Source organism: Haliotis rubra, unplaced genomic scaffold, assembly GCF_003918875.1.
Source record: "Haliotis rubra isolate DU_JTF1 unplaced genomic scaffold, ASM391887v1 Scf12, whole genome shotgun sequence".
Taxonomy (NCBI): domain Eukaryota; kingdom Metazoa; phylum Mollusca; class Gastropoda; order Lepetellida; family Haliotidae; genus Haliotis; species Haliotis rubra.
In genome coordinates, this window is record NW_025765114.1 from 3,405,063 (window position 1) to 3,429,426 (window position 24,364).

The 24,364-nt window shown below is 37.8% G+C and overlaps 1 protein-coding gene and 1 long non-coding RNA gene across 5 annotated transcripts in view; one reads left to right on the forward strand and one right to left on the reverse strand.

The window, feature by feature from the left end:
- Positions 1 to 210: 210 nt before the first annotated feature.
- LOC124262648 (phosphoethanolamine N-methyltransferase 3-like) overlaps positions 211 to 24,364 on the reverse strand; it is a 29,133-nt gene continuing 4,979 nt past the window's right edge. For 2 of the 3 annotated variants that reach the window (XM_046697160.1, XM_046697169.1), the window contains exons 2-11: positions 19,407 to 19,581; positions 18,921 to 19,076; positions 17,081 to 17,217; positions 9,911 to 10,059; positions 8,920 to 9,108; positions 7,852 to 7,941; positions 6,013 to 6,231; positions 5,552 to 5,683; positions 3,897 to 4,013; positions 211 to 2,777 (exon numbers count right to left, since the gene is read on the reverse strand). In XM_046697160.1, the coding sequence (XP_046553116.1) occupies positions 2,667 to 2,777; positions 3,897 to 4,013; positions 5,552 to 5,683; positions 6,013 to 6,231; positions 7,852 to 7,941; positions 8,920 to 9,108; positions 9,911 to 10,059; positions 17,081 to 17,217; positions 18,921 to 19,076; positions 19,407 to 19,581 (1,475 nt within the window). In that variant the 3' untranslated portion in view covers positions 211 to 2,666. Of the gene's footprint in view, positions 2,778 to 3,896; positions 4,014 to 5,551; positions 5,684 to 6,012; positions 6,232 to 7,851; positions 7,942 to 8,919; positions 9,109 to 9,910; positions 10,060 to 17,080; positions 17,218 to 18,920; positions 19,077 to 19,406; positions 19,582 to 20,049; positions 20,121 to 24,364 lie in introns of those variants that run through there. The other variant, XM_046697153.1, reaches the window with a different exon arrangement.
- On the forward strand, positions 13,857 to 15,412 carry LOC124262669. Of its 2 annotated transcripts, none has more exons than XR_006894666.1 (3): positions 13,857 to 13,882; positions 14,998 to 15,105; positions 15,367 to 15,412. It is a non-coding gene; the product is annotated as an uncharacterized LOC124262669 (long non-coding RNA). The 2 variants fall into 2 exon arrangements; XR_006894667.1 differs by lacking the exon at positions 13,857 to 13,882 and adding an exon at positions 14,556 to 14,587.

The following is a 24,364-nucleotide window of genomic DNA, read 5'->3' on the forward strand; positions in this document are numbered from 1 at the left end:
GGTCAGGCTCGCTGACTTGGTTGTTTTATATTGACCTGATATAAATTTACTTCATCAATGGACTTCATCAGCTTACACTATTACAGTAAACACAGAGAATAAACACAGAGGATAAACACAGAGGAACAAATGTTGGCATAAAATATTACGTTTGTTGTAAAGTGTAAAACTAAACATATCTGGAAAATGTACCTTCCACAACATAAATGATTCAATATTCAAGATGTTTATTGCATTCAAAGAGATATTACGTATTACATGAAAATAAATATATGTAACAATATATGTAACATATGTAAATATGTGAGGTTATATGTCATCTGTGACACAGAATATGTTACTATCCACATGGATCATCTTTTGGTCAACCCTGAGAACATCCAGGTTAGAATTGATCTTCAGTAACACATGCTTCTCATAAGAGGTTAGCAACGGGATCGGGTGGTCAGGCTTGCTGACTTGGTTGACATATGTCATCATATCCCAACTGCGTAGAAGAATGTTCATGATGTTGATCACTGGATTGCCTGGTCCTGACTCAATTATTTACAGATCGCTACCATATTGCTGATTGCAAACCAACCATCTTATGGTCAGCTGAATTAACACTTGTGATTGTGCTGATGAAGCATAGTAAGTGAGATAAGATCTAACTTCACATCAGCAGTACTTCAGCCATATATGGACGAGATGAAGCAGTGACCATACATCGGCAATCTTGGAGTCAAACTAATCATAATAAGGGCTTGAGAAAAAATGTGTTACAAAACATAGGATAAAAGGTATTACTTGACAAATAGTAGCCATCATGTAAGATCTATACATATATCTAACAAAATATTTCTTTTTTACACAGCATTTTGGACATAAAACATATATAAACTGGAAAAATATTAGGGATCATGAACAATTTGGGGAATAACACTGAGCACATAATGTAATAATTTATTCCCCAACATAAGTATTATCCCTAACTTTTGATTGTTAAGTATATATTTAACTCATAAAAATATATCATAAACTTCATATACATAAATAAAAGCGGCGTAAAACCAAACTCAGTTAGTCAGTCATATACATAATATAGCACCCATAACTATTTCAAGACATTATTACCCTTCAGAGAAAACAATAGCATTATATGTAACCCTACCCAAACCCAAACCCATGCAATTTGTGCAACACTACCCAAACCCAAACCCAAATCAAACCCATACCCATACCCATGAGTTTTCATGACAGATGTATATATTTAATACAACAGGTGAAAGCTACTGTGAACTTACAGGAGAAACTGTAGCATTGATCATCGTAAGTTGCATTGATGATGGATTTCATATAAAATGGGACATCAAATAACAAAAGTATTTTATTGATACTTTTTACCAAGAAATGGCAAACAGATGAAATATACCAATCTGGCATGACTTGATACAAGGAAAGCACGATCAGTCCTGCCATACTTTGAGGGTAGCATAACACTTCTTCCATGGCATAACACAAAACAGCCGAGTTTAAACATTTCAGCAAGACAACGCACATTTGCCCTATAACCACGTCTCAGTCATTTGTTTGATGCCTCTATATACCATGGACATATTACACTTGAGCATTAATTAAACACCTACTGGGTTCTGATCCACAAAGCGTTTGTAAAGTTACGACCTATCGTAACTCTATTCTTTATCATAGGCTCACGAACAGCATAGTGCTAGAAACGTTTTGTGGATCTGGTCCCTGGTTTACAATCCACTTCCAAAAAATAGTGATAAACAATCATCTCCATTCTTCACGCATGACCTTACAACCAAATTACAGCTGTAGACAGTCAAAACCTGAAACAACTGACTGAGGCACTGGGCAGAGGATCCAATTGTTGAATGTCAGACGTCTGATCACTGCCATTAGTAGACACGACATGATAATCATCTGTAGGTTGATACTCCAGATACTGCCTGAACAGTCAGTGGCAATTGCTATGTTGTTAACAATCAATTTATAAACTGGCAGTCAGATTCTTTGTGTTAGCTTGGTGTTGATATTATTGAGCAGTGTTGAAATGAACACCTATTTATAAACAGTCTTAAGGCCACCATGTGAGAGTTTACAAAGCCAAAAAGGTAAAAAAGAGTAGACAAATTAAAATAGCACTGACATGACCAAAGACACTTTCAGCAATGTTGAAATGAAGATCTTTTATGAATGTTAACCATTTACCAGTGTCACCTTTCATCAATAGTGTGACAGATGGTAGTGCCATGTATTCTGTTCGTCAGTTTGACTATTTTGTCATGGTTTCAGAAAACAATGAATCACACCAGTCTTTTTTAATAAAAAACATATCCAAAATGTGAGTGGTGCTTAATCAATAATGTGAATAACAAAGAGAAACATATTTTCCTTTTCCGCCTATTTCATGACCCGTCAAGCAGCTTGGCCGTTCTCCTCATACTCACTGGCTATCTCAATTCGAGATAAATACCCAGACCCTGAACCTGATTAAATACAGTAACAATTACATAAAACATACATCTACATCGAGGTAAAGGGAATCACAGCATACTTCCAGAGTCACCAAGAAGTTTATCACAGCGGCACAATTGCATGAAAAGTTATAGTGTCCTCTCTCCAAGGGAGATCATTCAGATTTTGAGATTCACAGTATTTCAGGGCTTCACAGCATAGAAGAGTCCCCATCTCTGGTCCCCGAGCCCCACTCGGTACAGCTTGTCCTTCCAGCCAGACACAATGTCATCATAGTCCTTCTGGCTGAACTCCTGAAAAACCAGACCAAGTCAGGTAGGAAATAGAGGCATATACTCCATAGAAACACACAAAGATTCTTTGATCCAGAATTACAACAGATAACTCACAAAATGTTATTTTTGAATGGACACTCCAAGAAAAGTATTCATGTGACATAACAAGGAAACAATGATTGTTTAAACCATACTTTCCACTGAGAAAGGTATTGTCTGGATAAAGTCATTTCATTAGCATATTTTAGCATCACCACCCAAAAAACATTTTCTGCAGACACGTGCTGGTTTGCATTTAAATATATATTTTCTGAAAAGATGATTTTTGAATGAATGATTCAGACAAAACTGACCAAATACAAAAGAAGGGGTCACTATGGCTGCAACTGACCTGGGTTCACATTACCATGACATTTTTCTACTACATGTACGTATATGCAAACTTTGGTGGTGTTACAAATATGAATCAATGTCGTATGAGAATGATCTTCGAAGTGACCTTTACATCTGACAAAACGTTTCGAAACAGCAATGAATGAGTTAGTTACTTTGAACATGTTGGAACTGATTGGAAAATGTTTCTTTCTTCATGAAACTTTCTGAAAACTAATAATTTTATCATTTAACTTCCAACGAACATAAGGGGCGGTTGGGTAGCCTAATGGTTAAAGCGTTGGCTCGCCACACCGAAGACCCCGGGTTCGAATCCCCACATGGGCACAATGTGTGAAGCCCATTTCTGGTGTCCCCCGCCGTGATGTTGCTGGAATATTGCTCAAAGCGGCGTAAAACCAAAACTCAGTCAGTCAGTCAGTCCAACGAACATAAAGGGTCACCCAAACATTAACCCAAATGGCAATCATAAATATATTTTAAGTTCAAATTCATGTTAACAAATGGTCTTTTTATTTTCAAACTGCATACTGAGGGACCTTGAACTTCAATCTCATTCAGAGTAAGTCCCTAGATGTACAGAGGATGTGTAAAAAGGACGAAGTCTCTTTTATATCCATCATAAAGATGTGGGAGAGAAACCAAGCTCAAGTAGTTTACTTATTACCAATATTTAATGTCACTCACTCGGAACACCGACTGTTGTCTGTTTTGCCTAATGGCCAAAAATCAGTTTTCACAAACCTTAACGAAGACATCTTTGATCTGCTCTGTGCGGGTCAGCTCAGTCTTGAGAACCTTTGTGAACAGATCTGTTTTGTCCTCCGCTCGTACATCAACAAAGCCAGCCTGTTCCAGCAACTGTGGCAGAGGAATACTTTAACTGGGGGACAAATGCCACTGTAGGCAACTTTCACGAGAATATCACTGTGGAACTCATGAGTTTTCATGACACATTTATATTTTAATACAAGAGATTAAATCTGAGTTGATGTTGGATTTCACATGAACTGCACGTCATACCATTAAAGTATTATATTCATATTTGTCACAAAGAGTGAGTGAGTGAGTTTAGTTTTACGCCACACTTAGCAATATTGCAACTATATGGCAGCAGTCTGTAAATAATCGAGTCTGGACCAGACAATCCAGTCAGAGCTACAGATAACTTTTTGGGTCATTGAGTTACGTACTCGCTTGTGTTCATCTCAATTGGGTATCCTTATTTTCCTTAGAGTAACCAAATAAATTGTACTCACCTCACTCAAACTCAATTGGGTATTTTGCCGTCTTCCATTAATTTTGAAAATCAAAAAAGTTTAAATGCTAGTTTTTGTTATTTTTTTTTATCTGTAATATGAGAAACGACAAGAAAGACTGCAAGTTGTCAAGTTCATATGCTGTAATAGAACCTCTCAGTATGCCTAACTTATTTTATCTATCCACCTTAACGCAAGCTAAGATTTGACATTTTTGTGTGTACGCATGTAAGATCACATTTATTGAGTATTTACCAAAATTCAAGCGTACTTGTACGTAATAGTCTTAATGGGAATTGAGTTTTCACATAAATATTTGCGTAATTTACGCAGATACGCAGCTTATCTGTACCTCTGCCAGTGATCAACAGCATGAACATCAATCTTCGCAAATGAGTGTACGATGACATGTGTCAACCAAGTCAGCTAGGCTGACCATCCAAGCCCGTGAGGACCAATTCTAACCCCCGATCTTCACAGGTATTGCCACAAAGAAATAGCTGCCAATATAGCACAACATAAAGCTAATAACCTGCCCTGGACCAGACAAACCAGTGACTGAAAGAAAGAATGAGCGACAGTCTGCACTATAGAGACGATGACACATAGGCTGAACCCCAGGGTATGATACTCCATAGTTGGACCATCTTCAGAACAAAAATTAAACCAGGAGAAAAATTAAACCAACTGAAACAGGGCTAGTAATTTGAACAAAATGTACCTTAAAAAGAATTGCATACATAGTTCATCATCCTCAATTTCCCATGGCCATTTGAAAGCGTTTAAAAGGGAAAAGAGTGAAGAAAGGGAAAAGAATAAAGTACCACCACGAACATTAAAGATATATGTTGAGCCCAATAATTAACTAACTCAGGTGACTGACCATAGAAAATATCCAGTGTTCTGCTTTGTCCTTGCACGGAAACCAGGGATAGACGTGGTCACTAGTTCCGAACTCTAAGACTAATAACAACAAACTAGCTCCTTTCTCTGAAACTCTATTGTACATAAACCACCAGTCCAGTATGAGCCAGTTGTATTTGACCCATGGCGCCTCCACCAGTGGTAACCTCATCTCTACTTGGTGTTCCAGTCAAGGCTGACCATTATCTACTTTACAGTACAAGCTTTGAAGCATACCTTCCCATACTGTGCTGGACTGTACAAGATGTACCCCCTCTGTTTCACATATGCCTTGAAGATTTCCGAGTGCTCATCGGCGCTGCAGCAGTAGTCTGAGATCAAGATCTTCCCACCTGGTTTCAGCCATTTCTACAAATTAATTTCTAAAATTAATAATAATTTGATTCTTAGATCTTGTACTGCTGACATGCTTTTCGTGTACAGATTGATGCTGTTCATATACAGATTAATGCTCTTCCTGTACAGATTAATGCTCTTCCTTCACACAGATTAATGCTCTTCCTGCACAGATAAATGCTCTTCCTGTACAAATTTATGAAAAAGTTAGTCAATTCTTAGAAAATATGCTTCATCTATTGTAACATCAAACAAATTGTTTTTATAGAACCTTTTGATATTGATGAACAGGCACCACCCAGCATAACTATTTAAGGTGGTACAGGTGATTTCAAACTTACGTAGAACCTCTTGAAGAGTGCCAGTTTGTCTGCAATGTGGAGGATGGTGTCCCTGCTGTAGATGATGTCGAAGGACTCGGGGCTGTATGATCGTTTTGTGACATCAGCAATCTCAAAGGTGACCTGGTCTGGATCCATCCCGACCTCTGCTGCTCTCTGGATGCCCAACTTGATCATGTTGGCTGACAGATCCATTGCCAGAACCCTTGCCCCAAACTCCTGGAATAGTCAACACAGCCATGAGATATACAAACATCTCCTCCCTTCAAAATAGCACGATGACAAATGATGGCCTTGAATAAACACTTTTGGTTCTTTCAAATAGCAGTAACTGCAATAATATTTCTACCAATGCATACTGGGCAAACCTAACAATATAGAGTCAATGCTTTTCTTCCCTATCTTCTTAAATCCTTGCATGATGTCCTCAGTGTTTTGGAGCTTAACTCGTAAAAGGAAGCGATCAATCTCATTTTATTTTATTTTTCCATTTAAGTTCATATAAAGATCCCTTGTAAAGTCACATTTTAGTGTGCAGATATTATCATAATATCCTGTTAATAGGAATTCAACAATTGTGATTACTGGAATATAAAGTGTGTAAATATCTATGTGTTCCAGACCCATGTTTCAAGCAAAGGTTTGCTTCTATTCTGCTGACTGTTTTTGACTGGTCTTAAAGATCGCATGGGTCCCTGGGAATCAGAGCTCTAGATGGGGCCTCTGGGTCCCTGGGGATCAGACCAGTGTCACTGACAAAATGGCTTGTAAACATAGTGGATTCGTTCGTTCATTCATTCATTCATTCATTCATTCATTCCATAAACCAAAGCCATCCATCCATCCGTCCATTCCATAAACCAAAGCCATCCATCCATCCATCCGTCCATTCCATAAACCAAAGCCATCCATCCATCCGTCCATTCCATAAACCAAAGCCATCCATCCATCCGTCCATTCCATAAACCAAAGTCATCCATCCATCCATCCATCCATTCCATAAACCAAAGCCATCCATCCGTCCATTCCATAAACCAAAGCCATCCATCCATCCATCCATCCATTCCATAAACCAAAGCCAACTATTACTGATTGCCAGGTTTACATGAACAAACTTACAAATATCCATCACCTGTAGCAACTCACAATGATTGGGCAGAGAGTTTGTGTTTCGGGATGTTCTTTAAAACACATCACTATTGTCAAAGGATGTCAAATCTACCATAGCATCTTGACATACATTACAAACTTTTTACTGAAAAACTATTTTTAGTAGGCAATTGAAAAAGGCAGCTGAAAAAGAAAACTGAATCTTATTCTATCATATTCAACATGGTATGGTGATTTGTGGGTTTGTAGATTAGCTATTGAAACAACTGGGAGCGAAATCTGCTAAAGATGAAGGATGTGTCAAATCCTTATAAAATAGTTAAACCACACCAATCTAGATGGTTCCCTTTCAGTGGAACTATTAGGCCAGGAGCCGGGAGCTGAAAATTGACATATTGGTACCACTCAGAGGGACCAAATGTTTTAGTGTTTTTTATATTCTTTTATGTCTCCACATATCAAAAATGTCTGATGGCCATGTCAGTTTGGTAGCTCAAACTCAGAACGAGGCTAAATCCAAGATTGCCGCTAAACAAAACAAAATTTTCAAAACATGTCAATTCCAAGCTCTAATCATATCTCACAGATATCTTGAAAAGACAACAAATAACATATGAACCATCCTGATAGTAATTTTCCAAGAAAGTTTTGATCCCAGAGAACTATAAACCAACTGGGTTTCACTGTGACTTGTATGAGAAAGGGATTTGCTCTATACATGACACCTACCTTGGCCATGTAGAAAGCACTACCACCAATACCACAGCCCACGTCCAGCACATAGCCACCCTCCGTCAGGTTCAACATGTCCACAAACAGCTGCAATGGAAATCAGTATAGGTGTCAACGTCCAGTGTTACAATATTACTTTGCTTATCAACTGGGTCTACTTTCTCCAGGGGCGGTGGGGTAGCCTAGTGGTTAAGCGTTCACTCGTCATGCCGAACACACGGGTTCGATTCCCCACATGGGTACAATGTGTGAAGCCCATTTCTGGTGTCCCCTGCCGTGATATTGATGGAATATTGCTAAAAGCTGCGTAAAACTGCACTCACTCACTCAACTTTCTCCATACTTTGATAATTCAATGGTCCCCAGGCCAAAACAACATCGGTTTCGCTTATTGCAGCTCTGTACAAGAGGTGCAACCTTTACATTACAACATTTAGTTTTAAGATGAAATCTTCAGTTTGGTTAGTTGTAGATTTCATGGTTACAGAAAGACTTTGGGTGAATGAGTGAGGTTGATTTCCTGCTGCTTCGAGCAGTATTTCAGTTACAGCACAGTGCGACAGCTTCATGTGAGAATGTTCAAGTCATGCAGGTCTTAGATTTACCACCTGGTAAAACCCATAGACATGTACCAGGGTAAACGGATTTTCAATCCAACAACGGTGCCTTGCACTGGTAAGGGACATAACTCTGTACAGCAATTTGCAGCACACTCCACTCCCATGATATGACATGGAAGATTAATGACAGGAGAAGGTGAGGAAACTAAGCTAGCACATGGGAATGGGGTATATTTTGGCAACAGAACTGATATTTAATCCCTACAGTCTCTTGCCCAAATACTATGTTCGTACATTATATTTAGCGTCCTGTGAGAAACTCAGCAATATTACACGGAATACAGTCTGTAAATAATCGTCCGGACAATCCAGTATCAAGGGCATGAATCTAGTCAGTTAGGTTATGCCCACATGCATCAACCAAGTCAGCAAGCACAGGGGTTTATGAAGACCATTTGTTACTTGTCTGTGTACAAGCAATATAAGAACAGCAAGTGAAGCCTACCTTTGTAGTCGCAAGTCCACCAGTACTGACAAATGTACGGCCAAATATCTTCTCATAACGAAGGATGCCATTCAAGGAATATTGCTGGGAGTCCAGGAACTCCTGGAATGTCTGGAAGCCCTGGTTGGTGGACGTGTCTCGCTTCACCTTCTGCCACAGCCACACCACCTGGTTCCCATTGCTTTTACGCTGCAGACACAACACAGCCACATTGTAGCTCACCTAACAACACTACAGACACATAATTTTACAGACACATTGTAGCTCACCTAACAACACTACAGACACATAATTGTACAGCCACATTGTAGCTCACCTAACAACACTACAGACACATAATTATACAGACACATTGTAGCTCACCTAACAACACTACAGACACATAATTGTACAGCCACATTGTAGCTCACCTAACAACACTACAGACACATAATTATACAGACACATTGTAGCTCACCTAACAACACTACAGACACATAATTGTACAGCCACATTGTAGCTCACCTAACAACACTACAGACACATAATTATACAGACACATTGTAGCTCACCTAACAACACTACAGACACATAATTATACAGACACATTGTAGCTCACCTAACAACACTACAGACACATAATTATACAGACACATTGTAGCTCACCTAACAACACTACAGACACATAATTATACAGACACATTGTAGCTCACCTTACACAGACACATCATAATTCCTTCAACATCACTACAGACACAATACAGACACATTGTAGCTCACCTTACACAGACACATCCTAATTCCTTTAACAACACTACAGACACACTGCAGACAGATTGTAACTCACCTTACAACACTACAGACACATCATAATTCCTTTAACAACACTACAGACACATTGTAGCTCACCTTACACAGACACATTGTAGCTCACCTTACACAGACCATTACAACTCACCTTACAACACAACACAGACACATTGTAGCTCACCTTACACACATATATACTTACTTTAATATATGTGGCTACAGCCTTTGAAAACACCAGGTCCAACCCATAGGACTGGTTCTCCCCACAGGAGACAACAGTGGAGGCAGCAAAGGCATCATACATCTGGGGATCTCGGTAGTGAGTGGGATTGTTTGTACGTGGCTTGTTACCTGTGACAAAGAAAATGCAAAGTTGCCTAACAAACAAAGAACTTCCCTGCTTTCTCGCAGAAGGGCTCATAATAAACCACCACACATTTCAAGTTTCCTCTACATCAGATTGCAGGACAGTGCCATAGACTCATGTAATGATAACAAAAAGACTGTCACAGCAAAAATAACTTCGTTTCCATTTTTGCGGAAACCTAATGGATACTGGGTAATGTACGTTTCCGCTAGGTTTCAGCATCCGGAAACAGACAATGTGAGTTTCCGCGTAGTTTACAAAACTGAAACTAACAAATCTAGGTTTCCGTCTGATTTCTACAACTGAAACTGTCATTATGAGTTTCCATTTAGTTTCAGGTAAGCTGAAAGATTCATAGCAAAATGACTTAGTTTCCGTTGTTGCGGAAACCCTATTGAATACTGGGTAATGTAGGTTTCAGCTAGGTTTCTGTACCGAAACTGACAAGTCTGTTGGTTTCAGCTTAGATGAAATGGCAAACTTAGCTTTGTGTTGTTCCATTGGGGGCTATATTAATTTACTGTTACACTTGTAAAATAATTTCTATATACAGTATCCAGCTTGGGTCCATGCAGGGAGGAAAAGCAATAGCCCATTTTATACTGTACTGTTAAAGTGTTTATGGTTATATGTTTTAGTGTACATTTGTGATAGACTGGTTATTTTACTGTCTTTCGAAGACAGGTAAAAAATTATATAATGCACACATTTAAATTTCCAAGGTTAGTTTCAGCGACTGGAAACTACCGAAAACCAACAAAGTTAGTTTCAGAAGCGGAAATTTAAAGTAAAGTATCATCGGTAGTTTCCATTGCATAAAGCGGCTGGAAACCATCATTGATGGGACCGTCAATGAAACGAGCGAAACGAAATTACTCCATATTAATGTTAGGTTATATGCTGTATATACTGGTATATACCAGTATATACAGCATATAACCGACATTAACCTACTAAACTGTCTATGTATTCCATGTATATAAGTTTCAGTTTAGTGATCTCAGTGTTTTTGTACACCAGAATTCAAATAAAAGATACTGTCACATGAAAGAAGAATAATTTCAGGAAAAGTTAAACCATATTCACGAAACTTAAGATTCTACTTTGTCTCCTTAACGATTTGTTAGGTACACTCACAGATGCCTTAAACTTTTAAATTACTGAAGAACCGGTAAGGCTCCATTGGGTTTCAGTTACCCATTGGCTTTTCATTTGTTTTTCTCAAAGTGATACATACTAACACAACTAACTGGGAGTGGTTATGCACATTACACATATCTGTACTAAAAGGACAATAATTTCGTAAATGTCCAATAAAGAACATAATACAGGCTTCAACAAATTACACAGTAGACTTATAGATATAAAATATGTTTAAGTTTAACGTCATCTGCCAGTGGTGAAAAAATGTTGGGATTGAAAGAAAATGAAGTCAATGAGCGTTTTGCCTTTTAATTATAGCATTATCATTATTGATCCATTATCATATTTATAAGCACTTTGGAACCTCATAAATTTATTAAATGGCTTTCTAGATATGTCATAGAGTTACCCTAAAATATAAGGGAATCAGTTTACGACCTGAAAAACTAAGAGATCTTGTTGGAGTACGCCCTGGATTGTCAGAAAAGGAGGTGGGGCTTATAACTCACATGAACAATGTTGTTTGTGGAATAATTTTGTTGAATGCTACAAGAAAAATGAAAACAAAATACAGATATCAAGCTTAAAACCAACTAACGTTATAACAAAACTAATGGGCTATTACCTTGTTCGAAAAGTATCCATCAGTATCCACATAATGGAGCGATATGCCATTCATCGGCAGCTGCCCCTAAAAACTGTTCCATGTCACGTGACCGGGTTTCACTGGACACCAAAGTTAATACACCTGACAAGTTTTTACATAATGTCACAATTCTTTAAAAGCGGTGCATGTTGTTTTAAGGGATTAGCTTTCACAAAATACCTAGCGAAATAGGTGACGGTAACTCACCCCCTTGTTCACTTACATGATGAAAATCAATGAAATTGAACTCACTTAGCTTGTTTTGATTGATATGAGTAAGCACCAACTCATCAATTTTGGTACATAATATGCTGGCCATAATTCATCACTTTTATTATGGCAAAACAGCAGTTACATGTGTAAAGTAAAAGTTCATTCCGACTTCACGAGGCTGTATGTATGGATGGTACATCTTGGATGTCCTGGGTATGTTGTAGAGTCTAAGCTGTCTCCACTGTCGATGATATAGTCACCAAACATCCTGACATACGTAACCCGAGCGTGTCAACAATGATATAAAGGTATAATTTATAAATATCCGCTGTGACAATGAATACAACATGTAAGATAAATATATTTTACAATACAACTGATGATTTGTCAACAGGAAGAATAAATGTACTAGTTAAGCAGAAACAGTTTCATACTTAATGAAACTGCAGTGTGAACTGGATGTGTACTATGTACATGTATTATGAAATTGTTTTATCATTATGATGATTAAAATAATTTGTCCCAAGATGTCATTTTAATGGATTTAATTGTTGTTGCCATGTCATGAATATGTAAAATATTATCTAACATCTGGTATTTTCTACGGATATCACTTCGTTGTACAATTTATTTTGTTTTTCAACTTGGGAATTTAGTGTTACCTGCATGCCTATCATCACAGATTATGTCCATTGTTCTCCAAGTGCGGTCAACCTGAAAATCCTGTGTGTCGCCCATATTGTTGTTACAAACATCACAAATACTAAACCTTTTCAGTATACGTTAGTAACTCTACAAACATAAAGACTATCTTTTGACGGGCCCTTTTGACAAAGACGTCGTGCAAGATAAAAGTAATAAATCAATTAGCGTGTTATCGGTTAATCCTTTCATCTGTGTTTGTTTTTTTAACTCAGTTGATAATTCCTTTTGCTGTCATGCATGCATATATTACATAACATGTAGTTCACTAGATGACCATCAAGTGAATGATGACAAATACACGGGTAAAATCGTTGTATTGCATGCAATATTAATTGCCTACAGAATCTTAGGGAACTACGCTGTGTGGTTTTAAAATAATAGGTCATCAACCATCACATTGTTCTTGATATGATTAAATATCAGGTTATAGTTTTAAAGAAATACACAGAAATAGGATCAAATTGGATCGGTCATATACGATCAACGCATCGGAAAATCTGAAAAAAAGCTTATACTGACTGCTGGAGTACTTTATTACGGGAAATACATCCACTGTTCTTATTGTTTCATTCTTTTAGGTTGAGGAAATTCTGCCATGGTTGACAGCTGCCCAGTCCCTGGGTCCGTCACGGTCGAGGTAGCATGTGCTGCAGTCAGACCACATACTAAAATTGTTGTCCCGAAACCGGAAGCGCTTGATTTGGAATGAATGAGGCGTCGCGAGATGTGACGGACATTGTAAAAACAAACAATTTACATAAACACATATTGCAGTTATCAGTGTTTTTCCAAGCTTATGAAGGGTAAGCAGACTATTGGCATGTTAACAATAGAAATGAAAAAAGCAACCTAATTGACTACCCATAAGTCTTTGTTTGAAATGCCGCCATCTTTGTTCAAACGTACACGCGCGAGATTGGAAAAAACTTCGTTGTTGTTTCCAAGTAAGTCTATGAGAGTAAGGTAGTAGAAATGGCAGTCTGTATACTTGCTATAGTTTTCTTGACACATGGCAACAAACTTGACAATCGAAGCTTTGGAAACAAGGATCCGGGAACTCAAGCGATCTCAACGGAAACCCAAGACAGAGAAATTGGCAGGTAGGTTTCAGATAAAATTAATTATTTTCTTTTTATCATAGCAGTCAGTTTGCATCGAATTAAACGTTTTCGGTAGGACCGGAACCTTTATCGTACATTAACTGTGCGCTCGCATTTCGATTTCTCCCACGGTTATAAATGTGAACATTGCATTTTGGTGTGAAATTTGTTAAAAACAACATTATTGTTGATACCAACTGAACATTCCGTTAAAATATAACCATAAGACAAGTATACCCTTGTGTTCCTGTACGTTGAGTCTGATGTTTATATAATTTTGATTTCCTGCGGCAGCTCATTTTGTTGCTGGGCCCAACCAACACCATAACCAAATATTTATTCTTCAGTCATTTTCTGAGTGTAATTTTGTCTCAGTATTATTCTTTTCTTGTCGGACTATTTCAATTATGTATCCAGCTATATTGGAACCGTGTACTGGAGCAGCGTTTATATAAGACACTTGGCTTGTTCACCTTTCCAGGTTATTGATGGAATAAAAATATATTTTAAGAAATTGTTATACATGTATCCAGCAAGGCAACAAATATAGATGAAACCAGTAGTTCATGATATTCCGGTGGAAAATATTACCAATCGACATATGTTCATGATCCAAATGTGTGTCTCTTTTTGTTTTAGGCTATTGTGAGAATCATGGAAAGGTTCGAGTTACCTTGAAAATCGATTAAAAGTTACTTATTTAAGGTAAAAAACTTACCCCAAGTTTTATTATTGCTCGTCATCATAATCAAGATATATGTTGGGTTTTATAAGATTAGAGAGCGTCAGTATTACAAAATACAATTAATTAGTTTCTTGTTCACCATTGGGTAAATCTAGCATCTAATTATTTCATTGTCAGGTATCTAGTACTAGCAGTAGAATTGACATAGCATACTATTATGTAGTGCATATTTGCTGCATAATCATGTCTGTCATGTTAATAGAAAACTTCTCACGCCGGGCTGTAATGCATATACATGTAGTTGATATACCACAATTACTTATTACTTGGTTTGATACATGATAATAATCAAACTTATGAATGTTTGTGTCGGATTGTAATAATCTATTATTGGACGAATGAAAATTAATTCATTTGCTTTTCTTAATAGAAACCTTTGGATAATCTGGAGGAGCAAGGCGGACGATCGGCGATGTCGGCAGACTACAGGGAAGAAAAGCACAGGAAAGATGCTAAAAGAAACAAAAGAATCTGATCTGTAAGTTCCTGAAACTGGATAATATAATATAATTTGTACCCGGTTTATACACTTCCTGACACCAGTTTAAAACACTCTGAGTCACTGACATGATGTGCTACATATTATCACATCGCTATATACCTGTAATAGAATAACTTTCCTTATCACATGTCATTACCCATCACCGTAATGTGCCATTATCTAATTAGAACAAGTGCAGCACTCAAGAATAAATGTTGGACATAACTTTCGCAGTGCAAGAATTTCATTTTTCCCCAGAAACTCCAACACCTCCTGAAGAATCTAGCTGGGCAGAGAAAGAACACAGAAGGTGGCTGCAGTCCTAAGCCTAGAATTGACATGCATCCAGTGGTGTCTGAAGCTCCAGCGGCAAAATGAAGAACTGGCGACACCATCCAACAAGATTCTTTCCAACCACCTAAAGGTCTTAGAATAGGATGGAATGTCTAAATGTACATTCAATTATCTCCTGTAGTCACCCTGTTTAGGACAAGAACATCTGTCTCTCTCTCTCTGTCCCTCTGTGTGCTTTGTGTCAATGTTTAATTGTAACATTGAAACATAGATATGATATAAATGTTTATGATGAATAAAGAGAAATCGACTGACATGCCTGATTTTGTATTTATTTATTTCTATGTCCATGTGGTGTTGAGGGTAACTGTAGTTGAAATGAGTTTATTTTATATTTCAATGTATCATGAATAAAATATATGACCTAATACATTCAAATATATAATACACTCATTTCACCTACAGTTAATTTAGTTGAATAATCATAATTTAATATGGACATATGGTAATCACTGAATACTAATGATTGAAACCAAATGGAGCCATACAGATTCTGATTTACTGAAACTTATGGAACATGGTAAATGTGTTTAATAGAATCGAAATTCACAGGAATCATAATTGAACTAAGTAAATACAATGTATATGAAACCATCTAAAGGTAGAGGATAAGGGAAACCCAATGGAACCTCATAGGAATCTAAATTAACGCGAGCGCACTGGAACCATACAGGAATCTGGGTTCTGAGGAAACGCGCACTGGAGCCCTACAGGAGAAAGGGTAACGGAAGCACTGGAGCCTTACTGGAAAGTGGGTAACGGAAACGCACTGGAGCCCTTACTGGAAACTGGGTAACGGAAACGCACTGGAGCCATGCCGGTTTCTGGGTAATTTGTAAGTTTCCGTTTTCCGGAAACTTGAAGGAAATGTAGAGAAACGTTCCGGAAACCTAGTTGAAACGTAAGTTTCCATTTTGTTTCCGTTAGGTTTCCGGGGTCCGGAAACCAAGTTATTTTTGCTGTGTGTTCCACTCTAATGACATTAGATCTGTTGACAAGGGAGTCCTATTATTAGTTACCTAACCACTTTGAGCTGAATTGCATCACTTGTCATACAACAGAACATCACATGCATCTAACTACCTTTACAGAAAGGACTTCCAGTTTGACAATATCAATTCCAGTGTGATGTATACAGGTTTTGTGCAAGAAACCTTTAAAATTGAAAGTCCTATGTCTCTGATTACCGGTACATTAATAAGAAAGGATATGCACTTTTTCACTCTAATGACATAATTCTGGTTTAGACAAGACAGTAATAGAACTAAAAAAGTAGCCATACCCTACTTCAATTACCTCAACAACAAAGTTAAATGTTCTTGTCTAACTGACCTTAATACCTTTCCTATCACAATCCAATGACAGATTTGATTATTTCTAGTGAAAACATGGGTGTTTACTCCAACAAACATACCACACACACAGTTTCAGAACAGGCGAGGCAGAACTACCTTTTGTCATCGCTTGCCACACATCCAAGTATTCAAATAACATATGTGCATACATAAGTACTTCCTCAAGACCATAGTACCTGAATTTTGAGTAATATCAATAATATTTTAACAGAGGATATGGTACATGTAATCATAACTTGGTGGCCTGATGACATGATACCCACCGGAGGCATGGAAGCAAGACTCTCTGATGAAGAGGTAGCCATCCTCATCCAGCCACTCAAGCAGCTTCTGCATCAGGTCCTGGACCTCTGTGTCCGACAGGTACATCAACAACCAGTTGGAGAACACAATGTCAGCACTGTAACAGGAACATATCAGTGACTAGAGGCAGTGAGTAGCATTTTCACAAGCTTCTGTCATCTAGTTGTGACTGATATTTTTCTGGTCCAAAACAACAACATATTTTTAATCAACAGAAAGTCTACAAAATGTGTGCGATAGTGGATCCTTACTAGGGCTCTCACGAGTCCAAAATTTGGGACTCGAGTACTCGAGGTGTCAGACCCGACTCGGACCCGAGTACCCGACAATCTGGATGCTTATCTGAAACCATGCAACATGTATATGTGAATCCAAACGTTCCTGAATAAAGCAATTAATATTCAATGTCAATGGAAGTATCTATTACCTTTTTATTATTGCAAACAGAATGTGAAGGCAACGTAAGTGTCACTGTGACCCAGTTCTACGCGATCAATTATGTGATAAATATTCATGAACTGGGCCGATGATACCTTATTACGCCTGTAAATGCTGTAATATGATTGGATGTGTCCGGGAAAAGAAACCAATCAATGTACTTCTCTTTTCTTTTGGTTTTAAGTTTGACTGCACTTTCAAGATTGTCTAATATTAATATGTCGTTGCAGTTATGACATATTAGCAACTTCTAAACATTCACCTCGACGATAAGTCACATAATCAATTAACCTTAATCACGGTTAAAATGCGGCAAAACACGTTCCAAAGCTGGAAGATACATAGATAAAGCGTTCATTGATTGGTACTGCATTAGATACTAGTATCTTGTAAAGATGGATCGACTATGGAACTTAAAGAATATGTAATAAACGATTGATGTTTATTTGAGACTTCTTATAGTGAAAACGTTTTGGTTTCAAACTAAAGACTAACCATTTATTGAGTAATACTACACTGTATTTCATCTTCTGAAACTCTGCTGAACGGAGATCACGTCAATGGTATTCAATGTGATTAAAACTTTCACTATTAAGGATGTAGGTCTCCAAGTGTGAATGTTATTTTGAATGCGTATGTATGTGTTGATTGTTGAATATGTAACACTGAAATACGCTGGATAAGAACGACTGAATATCTATGTAGAAAACAAGTTGTTCAAACATAGGTATAGTGGGCAGTGACAGTGATACAGCCGTGAGTGGCTACGCTTGTCCACGCGTTCGTAGTTAGGGCAACGGCAGGTACTGTTTTGGGTACTGATATTTTGTTCTCCTTGCAAACTTCATACGACTTTATGAGGTAGTTGTGAATTGTCGCAGTACATGGGACCTGGTAATTTGGGTTCAATGGTTCACAGAAAGCCCTGAAACCCTCCCCTTTAACAAGACTGAATGGTGGCATATCCTTAACGCCGCATAAGCATTGCTTTTGCGTAATACCTTCATACCATTTCCTGTCAACAGGCTTGCGACTTTTCGCGATCAAAATTACCAAACTGCCCCAGCGTTGCTTGTTGAGCTGGTTTTCTGTCTACAGTGCTTATTGTGGGTGCTTACAGGACAAATGCTTGCGTAACTAAGGGAAACGCCACAAAGACGGCATTTCGTATTTTGGCCACTAAATCAAGATAAAAATGCGTCAAGACATTGGATTTTTTCTCACGATCATCCATCTTGATTGCATGAGATGTTTAGAGGTATCTCCCCTGCGAGTCCTCGAGTCCATTCAATTGGACTCGAGTCCTGTTTTACCCGACTCGGACCCGAGTACCCGAGTACTCGTGAGAGCCCTAATCCTTACCTCTTGCTGTCTCTCTGTAGACGTGTGACATCGGCACACTGGAACTCCACGTTACCATAGTGACTGTTGGCCGCCTTGTTCTTACTGATAAACTCCTGTATGAAATCCACAGCTACAACATTTGAAGCTGACTCAGCAAAAACACTTGTAAATCTCCTGAAAACAAACACATACATAACATGTTTGTTTTAGCTTGGCAACAAGATGACACTTAAAATTAAACATTATGGTCCCACAAAACTGCCATTTCCTGCACGGCTAACAAACATCAGTTTCAAACAAAGCAGTTTTCATGTGTTTTCATCACTTATATTCTGCAAATATTTATACAATCTTACACAATAAACAAGATAAACAAAACAAGAAGCCGAGAACACAATTATACAGAAATAATTAGAATTCCTTTAACCTTACAACACTAAGCCATCCCATATAACAGTAACAATGCCAGACTAGTGAAATGCTATCTGACAGAAACAGTCCTACCCTATGCCTGCTCCAAGCTCTATCACCCTCTTGCCGCTGAACTCTGGGAGGTACGAGAGAATCTCTGGCATCTCTTCCTTGTGAAGCTCCTCTGCATCATTGTCCAACATCATCTCTTGTAGCGATGCAGATGTTGAGTGTTCCTTCCAGTAATCAGCCATGGCAGTTCTCACACCTGGAACCAAAGGTCACACAATAAGGAAGATAAGTTATCTTTACTTTGACTGGACAGTGTGGACAGAGGGAAACACAGTCAGTGTTCATCCCACATTTCTAAAAAGTGAGCACATCACCCACCAGCCCAACAGCCCCCAGCTCACCAGCCCACCAGACTCACTGATATTGGTGTTTTAGAGCCAGTGTGTTCCCCAAGGCAACAAAAGTGTGAAACTGCAACATGCAACACAATTGGTTCACTTAACAAAACCAACCTATCCCAACCAATTATACTAAGCACCTTGTTTTTTCTTATTACATTGATTGCAGGTTTCGCACAATCATTCTAAACACGGGTTGAAAGTCATCAGCTCATTCCCGAGGACTGAAAACTCATGTCGGTGAGAATAGGTTAAATTGTTTTTCGAAGACGTACTCGAATGATGCATTTCACATTTACATTGATGGATGCCCAGATACAACCTACCTGTACCTGTACAGTGCGCCATGTTAAATATCCGTGTGCAAATGGCGTAAGGGCGCAGCCTCAAATGAACACTGCATTCATTTGGTTTAACTCAATGTTCATAGTATGAAGAGACAGTCCAAGTTTCCAAGCTGTGACTTGTTTTTTGTGGTGATGACAATGAATGCCATTAGCTTTTTTTATTCAAATAAATCAGTGCTTTGTTGGTTGAACCAATTGCCTACAAATGCTCACAGTACACCAAATGTTACCATAAAAATGATATGAACAAGTGCCACCCTGCAGACTTTATTTGCTAGTTTATTGATTATTAGCCAACACTAAGGCAGGCAACTCTGGCAAGGAATACAGAAATGAAATTTATCAGGTAGGTATTGTGCAGTGTAGCATACTGTAAGTAGAGTTTTACTGGATGTCTTATACTACATCATCTTCATACAACGTGTGAACAGCTACAGGTAAGTCAAGTTTGTGAGTCCTGGGGAATGCATCATTTCACTTTCTGAATCAGTAACACGAAATTCAATTCAAGATTTCATGGCACAGATACAACTTCTATTCTGGTTAAATATATATTAAAAAGTTAAGAGTGTCAAAGATCAATATTCTTCAGTTTAACACTGAAATCACTATCTGCAAGACGGTAATTGCTTCTTACATATAAGGATGCTGGAGGCTGTCATCCTTAGAACCCCAGAGTCATGATTAGGTGCTGAAAAGTTCAATCCTTTCAATTGGGCTTCAAAAAAGATAGATGGCGGTAAATCCCTGATATGTAAAGTGAGTGAGTAATCGAGTCTGGACCAGACAATCCAGTGATCAACAACATGAGCATCGATCTACGCAATTGGGGTAATAAACGTGCTATTTTTACGCTTTTAGTAATATTCTCCTTGGCTAAGATTTTTGACGCACTCTTAGAGATAAGATAGTCATAAGTTAATGTATGGCACTTACGACTATCTTAACTCTAACAGAGCATCGAAAATCTAGGCTGTGTATCTGACACATTAGTGAGTGAGTGAGTGAGTGCATTTTAATCACAACCCTTTCCTCAAGTTACATCCAACCCGTGAAAGTCCGGGTTAGAAGCAACTAACGGGATCAGGTCATCAGGCTCGCTGACTTGGTTGACACATGTCATGGTATCCCCATTGCGTAGATCGATGCTCATGCTGTTGATCACTGGATTGTCTGGTCATCATAGAAAGTTTGTCAAGTTGTTTTATAGCCAAAACAATACAGATATCAGAAGTAAATAATTTATTTTTTGCGTTATATCGATTCAAATTTTCCACATTAACTGAAAGTTCTATGTCCACAATAAACACACCATGGCTTATGTCCCTTGGAAATGACGTCATTGGTGCCAGACCGATAAACGAATGAGGTTGTTAGACCCATTTCACGTGGTGCTGGTATAGGTGTGGTTCTAGTGTCTCGAAGAGCAGGTTACTGTTTTAATCCAGCTGTTGCCTGGCCGTCAGCTGGCTATGTGGTCAGTTCCACACTGTGATGACGTTGCAGTTTGAAAAAACGTATACATTGTACAAACAGTGTTTCCACGTAACCAAATGGTACAAACTTCAACCTGAGTCGGTCGTCTTTCAACAGTATCGTTTTCACAAAAACTAAAACGTTAATGCACTACATCTAGCTTGCCATCGGTGAATATGTTGGCATTCTACGTTTGTTACTTAAATCGTAAATATATGTCCAACCTTTTCCTCCATTCCCACCTATCAATACCATATCCAAATACATCATGAAGAAAAATGAAATTGGCAGTTTTTTAATTCGGTTTGAAATTCGGTTTTCTATGACATCATCTGCTCATTGTAAGGCAAATATCCTGAAAATTACATGCATCGTAAATCTGGCCAGTTTTGACACATTACGAAATAAACACAGTTAACGTCAAAGTGAATTTTCAGCCATATTGCAGAGTGTTTATAAAATCACGTCACACGCATACGTACACTTACACGAATCCCTGAATTCCTCATACAGTTCATAATAAAATGACAAATGGTCTTTGTCACCAATACCTAGTGTTTCAGTGAAATCTAACGAAATATATCAGATGCCGTGCTGGGAAAGGACCACTTGTTTGAAATGTAAACAAAGTCGTGTATGTGTTCGCCTACTTTTGTTGCATACACTTGCTCATTAGTTTAAGACCATGCATGGAAAAGGTATTGTGGCAAGCGATAGTTAAATAAAATAGGTGTATTCCAATGATTTCCGAGATTCATCACAACATATTATAGTTTCTGAAAGCGTGACGCCATGACTGATGAAAAATTCACCCACACCGACGATGGAAGTTCTCCTCATTTCTGACTATTTCCCTTGGTCACAATGAAAACAAAAAGAAAATAAGAACCAGCAGAATGTCAGAATGTTTCGGACTACTTACATGTCACATTTACGCATATATGTTGCTTGAAACAACGAAATTTCCCGTTGAAAAATCCAGCGTACTCGTGTCAGTGAACACGCCATTTTGAGAATGTCGCTTCCCGATAGTGATGTCATATGTACGTCAACATTGTTACACATATTTGGTATTTTCATTGACGTGAGGTTATGAATGAAAATACACACGATCAATCTGTCCTGCTGCTTACATTTTCAGTTCTTATGCTTCTTTCGTATTTTCACAAACTTTGCTCATGTGATTAATTTCAGTATTATTATCTTTTGGTTCGGGACTAGACAGGAGACCAGTCTAAAATTAAGTGGCACCAATTACGTCATAATCAAAGGGCGGTAACTCTGGCCTGTTTAGCTCGGCACACAAGGACCGCATGATGGCATAACATTTCAGCACTTATTTGAGCGTTATACTTTCATTGTAAGAAAAATGAGTATAATTTCAAACATTGATATTAAATAATTAAAACATTTCATTTTGTTTCATATAAGAATAAATGTGATTTTATCGTGTACACTTCCCCTTTAAGTTACCTCTTTTATCATGATACTTTCCAAAGTACCAGTAAAATTAAAACACAACTAAATATATCACATCACATTTACTAGTATATGTCAGAAAAATAACATTTACAAAGGTATATAAGAATATTTACTTTAAATTCTTTTTATTGAAAAAAAACATTCTTTTATCTATATACACTTCCATAAGATAGCTTGTGCATAAAATGATCATGCATATTTTACAGCACACACACAACAACACAGATAATTAAAACAAATCTCACACTTGATTGTAACAATACAGGGAAGTTTCAGATTATCAATTTCAAATAAAGATTTCCAAGTTGTCTCAATAATAATGATAATGTCCTATAGTTAGATCTTTAGCAATCATTTATATCTAGTACTTGATGTGGAATGTCTGTTACCATGGTTACTTCATGTGAAAGTGAAGGGAAATGACATTTGTTTTGATAGCATTTTGCATACTGGCCACAGGAAACTGTTTTGTCTGAATTGTTGCCCCAAACATATATGTATATTTCAAAGCCAATACATGTATATGTTTTGTCAGTTACCACTAATTATTACACACGTGTTGTGAATATCTTTATGAGATAATTTTGGTTATTTGAAACAGGTGTTGTGTAGCCAGTTGAAAGTTATCCAATGAGTGTTGTGTAACTAGGTTATTCAACGATAGTGACGTCATAATGCCAAACTTTATGCTGCCACCTCGATATTTTAAATTAACAATATAACTCCATTCAAGCAGTTTTTGACCAAAAATGTCAGCCAAACAAAACATTATGATAATTAAAATTCAATTTCGGTGTTCTGGGGAAAGTATTATGTTTCAATTGAATATTTTTAATTATTTATTCACAGGTGAAAGGGAGTGAATAATGAAAACGTTTAAAATATTGAGTTGGAATATTTTCCATAGTCAACATCCACCAGTGATCTATTTATTACACACAGGTCGGGAACACAGTGGGGCTGTACAGTATGGGGTAATATAGTGAGGCATGATACAATGTGGGGAAATACAGCATGGCCCTATACAAATTACAATATGGGGCAACACAATATGGAACTCTACAGTGTGGGGCAATATGTTATAGCATAATACAATGTGGGACAATACAGTATTAAACAACACAGTGTTAGGCATTACAATGACTGAGTGAGTGAGTTTAGTTTTACACCACTTTTAGCAATATTCCAGGAATATTACCGCTGGGGGACACCAGAAATGGGCTTCACATACATTAGCCATGTTGGGAATCAAACCTTGATCTTTGGCGTGACGAGCAAACGCTTTAACTACTAGGCTACCCTACCACCCTAGGCATGACAGCATTGGGCTACAGTG